This window comes from Camellia sinensis, chromosome 5 (genome assembly GCF_055761805.1).
Source record: "Camellia sinensis isolate YWXY chromosome 5, ASM5576180v1, whole genome shotgun sequence".
NCBI lineage: Eukaryota > Viridiplantae > Streptophyta > Magnoliopsida > Ericales > Theaceae > Camellia > Camellia sinensis.
In genome coordinates this window covers 176,616,959-176,620,796 of record NC_138965.1, presented here as the reverse complement: position 1 = coordinate 176,620,796, position 3,838 = coordinate 176,616,959, and the positions used below count along the sequence as shown (strand labels likewise).

The window sequence follows — 3,838 nt, the reverse complement described above, 5'->3', positions numbered from 1 at the left end:
CAATATCACAATCAACTTCCCATATCAAGGTAAGTTCTACAACATACATCCATTAAACCAAAACACTACCAATGTTTTACAACTTAAGACATATATAAAGCTCTTAAGTCCAGCAATATTACAAAATCTAAATACAAGATTACTCACCAATAAACAAGTCCGGATATTTCTCGCGGACTTCCAACTCACGTTCCCAAGTGGCTTCCTCCACTCCGTGATGTTTCCACAAAACCTTTACCAAATGGATGGTCTTGCCACGCAGGACTTGATCCCGCCTATCCAAGACCCGAACCGGTCTCTCCTCATACGAGGCATCCTCATCTACCTCCAAGTCAGTCCAATCTAACACATGGGATGGATCCGGCTCGTACTTCCAAAGCATACTCACATGAAACACGTCATGAACTCCGGACAACTGTGGTGGCAACGCTAAACGATAAGCAACTTCCCCAATCCTCTCAAGAATCTCAAAGGGACTAATAAACCGAGGGGATAACTTCTCACTCTTCCCAAACCTCATCAAACCTCGCCTAGGTGATATTTTCAAGAAGACATGATCACTTATCTCAAACGCCAAAGGCCTCCTCCTACGGTCGGCATAACTCTTTTGGCGACTTTGGACTATAACAAGCCTCCTACGGATAAGTTCAACTTTCTCCGTCGTCTCCCTAACCAACTCCGGACCCAACAAAGGTGCGTCACCCACCTCGGCCCAACAAACTGGAGACCTACACGGTCGGCCATACAAGGCCTCAAACAAGTGGCGGAGCTGTCAAAGCTCTGGTGCAACGAGCTTCAGAGAGAAGATGGAGACTGGTTGCGCCGCTAGTATCAAGCGGCAGAGTGCGGCCATGGCAGCGGAGAGACGAGTGACAGAGAGCAGCGTAGGAAGAGGGGATCTGAGATTAGAGAGAGAGATCTAAAATGTGAGAGAGGAGAGGAGGTGTGTTTTGTTAAATCTGTGATAAGAGAGAGAGAGAGATGAGTATATATTATATATACTAGGTTGGTGAGTGAGAGAGGAGAGGGAGGCGGGGCAGAAACGGGACGGGGAACAGGGCCAGGGTCGGAGGCGGAAGAACTTATCACCATCCCCGGCCCAAAAATGATCAGGGATTTTTTTTTTAATACCGTCCCCGGCCCGTTGGAGGTATTTTTCAAGGAAACCCCGTGTTAATTGGAGTCGGGGGGTCGGGTCCCCGCCGGGCTGAGTTTAAATTGCCATCTCTACTTCTCTCTTCGATCCAGATTTGTTGAGAATTTGAGACTTTTTTTTTTTCCCCTTATAGATCTTGAGTTCGATTTGCTAATGGAACAATCTGGCGATAGATGGAGGCGGAGGGGTGGGGAAAAGAATGGTTGGCCGGAGGAGGGTTAGGGAGCAACTGGCAACCGTCAGCAAGGGTGGAGGACCAGGTAGTCGCTGCCGCCGCCATCGACACCGACGAAACTGTTCTTCAAGGTTTTGCAAAGCTTAATCCCTATGTGAAGATCTTTGATTTGTATTTGCAGATCTTTACTATGTAAAATTATCTTTACCATGTGAAAATGATTTTTATTGCAGATCTAAAATTATCTACTCTCCATGATCTTTAGTGCTTCGACGGAGCGGCAGGCGACGCCGTGAAGTTCTTCCTCAGCTCCTCCTCTCTTCCTCTCTCTCTCTCTCTCTCTCTCTCTCTCTCTCCTCTCGCGTTCGAACTATAAAACCTAGATTTTTTTATTTTTTTTATCACCAAAACGACGTCATTTTGGTAAAGAATTGATCTCAACCATTAGCTTCATTAGTGGGACAGGTGTCGTGCCATAAAGGATCACTCTAGAGGATCCCAACACCAAATTCTATGCTTGGTTTGTTATTCTATTATTCTATTATTTTATTTTTATCCATATTCTATTATTCTATAAGGTATATTAACTAATAAAGAAATTGGTTTGATGCCTCTTATAAACCCCTTTTCTCCTTAGGAGTTATTGTTGGAAAATAATAGTTTTTCGGTAACTTTAATTCGAAATTAAAGTGGGATCCAACCGCCGATTGAGGTGGGTCTTAGTAGTTTTATATTCTCTCAAGTGAGAAGATTATAATATAAAGATAATGAGCCGAAATCATTGAGTTGTGAATGAGAATTGTCTCATAAAATGGGCATCAATAAAGTTGGGTTTAGATTTAGACTTAGACTTAGTCTTAGTTTAGACTGGGCCTAGACTTGTGCTTCTGCATGTGTTGGGTTTGGTCTTACATTTAGACTTGGACTTAATCCTAAGCTTTGACTAAGCTGCATTGTGTTGGGCTTAACTTATGCATGTGTTTGAGAATTTTGTTTGGATCGGGTTATGACCCAACATTAATATCCATTTCATGACCCATCTAGTTGGTTTATTGAAACATCATTATATACATATTTATTTGTATATATTAAGCACATAGGAGGTTTAGACCTTTGTAACTCTCATCTTTTGATGATGGAGTTGATAACCATATTAGTGGCCGTAGGTTTTCAACCTTTGTAACTCTAGCCCTAATGGCTAGAGTTGATGGCCTTGGTTAATGGTATTTGATGGCCCTATTGATGTATAGCCTTCATGGTTAGGAATTCCCCTACTTGTATAAATAGAGGCCTTTCCCCTCCAACTTGGAAAGAGAATTTTGGAGAGATTTTTTATGGAAAGTGGAGGTGGTATTTTGAGATAAAAAGTTGGAGATGTTTTTTTTCCACCAAAAGAAAATTTTTCTTATCTTCTTTTGTTAGCCCCTTCTTTGGTTCTTGTTAGAGAGAGTGCAACAATTGTCAAGTTCGCCAAAGTTATTCAGAAGGTACTTCTACATTAGTTGGTTTTGATCGTCGTACCTTGGGAGACAAACGTCGGCATACCTCTAGCATCCATCGGGAGGCGGTGAATCTATTTTAAAGACATTGTGGTATCACACAGGCTTCGATTTGCATCCTTTATCTTTTGTTCTTCAAAGTTTTAAATTTAAATAATTTCTCGTATATTATTTTATATGTCCATTTCAATTCATCTTGTAATATGTTCCATAATGTAATCTAGTTCATTCTTGTGTTTTTTTTTTTTTATAGTTTATTGTATATTTCATTCTTTAATAATAAATAAAAATAATAATTGTTTTGTAATTTCTATTTAATTTATTTTATATATTTTTCATATATTATTATAAAAAAAATACCAATAGTTATCTCCCTGACTACACCCTACTCGGCTTTGTTACCCAGACACTTGCAATGGATCTGGTCGTGAATTAAAAATGTAATCACAAAAAAAAATCCAAAAAAAAAATTATTATTTATTAATAATATTTTCCTTGTTTTGATATTCACAGGTTTGTCTCAAATGGGTTTATGAGCAAGGGGTGAGTGTTCTGGTGAAGAGCTTCAGTGAGGAAAGGATGAAAGAGAACCTTCACATATTTGATTGGGAGCTAAGTGCACAAGACTCCGAGATGATAAATCAAATTTCACAGTATAAAGGATGTGCTGGAGTTAAGTTCATATCAAATGAAGGACCTTACAAATCTCTCCAGGATTTATGGGATGGTGAAATTGTTTGATCCTGTAAACGTGTAGCCAAAAACCACTTGGATACCGTTTGTTAACATTTTATGCTTACAACACAAATTAATTTGTGTTTTATGTTTGCAAAAACTTCGGAAACTATTGGTTTTTCATTTTCATTTTCATTTATGGTTTGATCATTGATTTCAAAGTTACATTTCACTTTATTGAATGTCATTGCTCGGTTGGTGTTGCTTCAATGGTTTGAAAATGATTTCACAATTAAATTTTATTGTTAGTTATTTGATTTCACTATATAACTT

General features: G+C 39.0%; 1 protein-coding gene across 1 annotated transcript; it reads left to right on the top strand.

The window, feature by feature from the left end:
- Positions 1-1,329: 1,329 nt before the first annotated feature.
- LOC145791881 (putative NAD(P)H-dependent oxidoreductase 1) lies at positions 1,330-3,571 on the top strand. Its single transcript, XM_082872341.1, has 3 exons — positions 1,330-1,523; positions 2,776-2,818; positions 3,344-3,571. The coding sequence occupies exons 1-3, from the start codon at positions 1,330-1,332 to the stop codon at positions 3,569-3,571; spliced, it is 465 nt and encodes a 154-aa protein (XP_082728467.1).
- Positions 3,572-3,838: the final 267 nt, after the last annotated feature.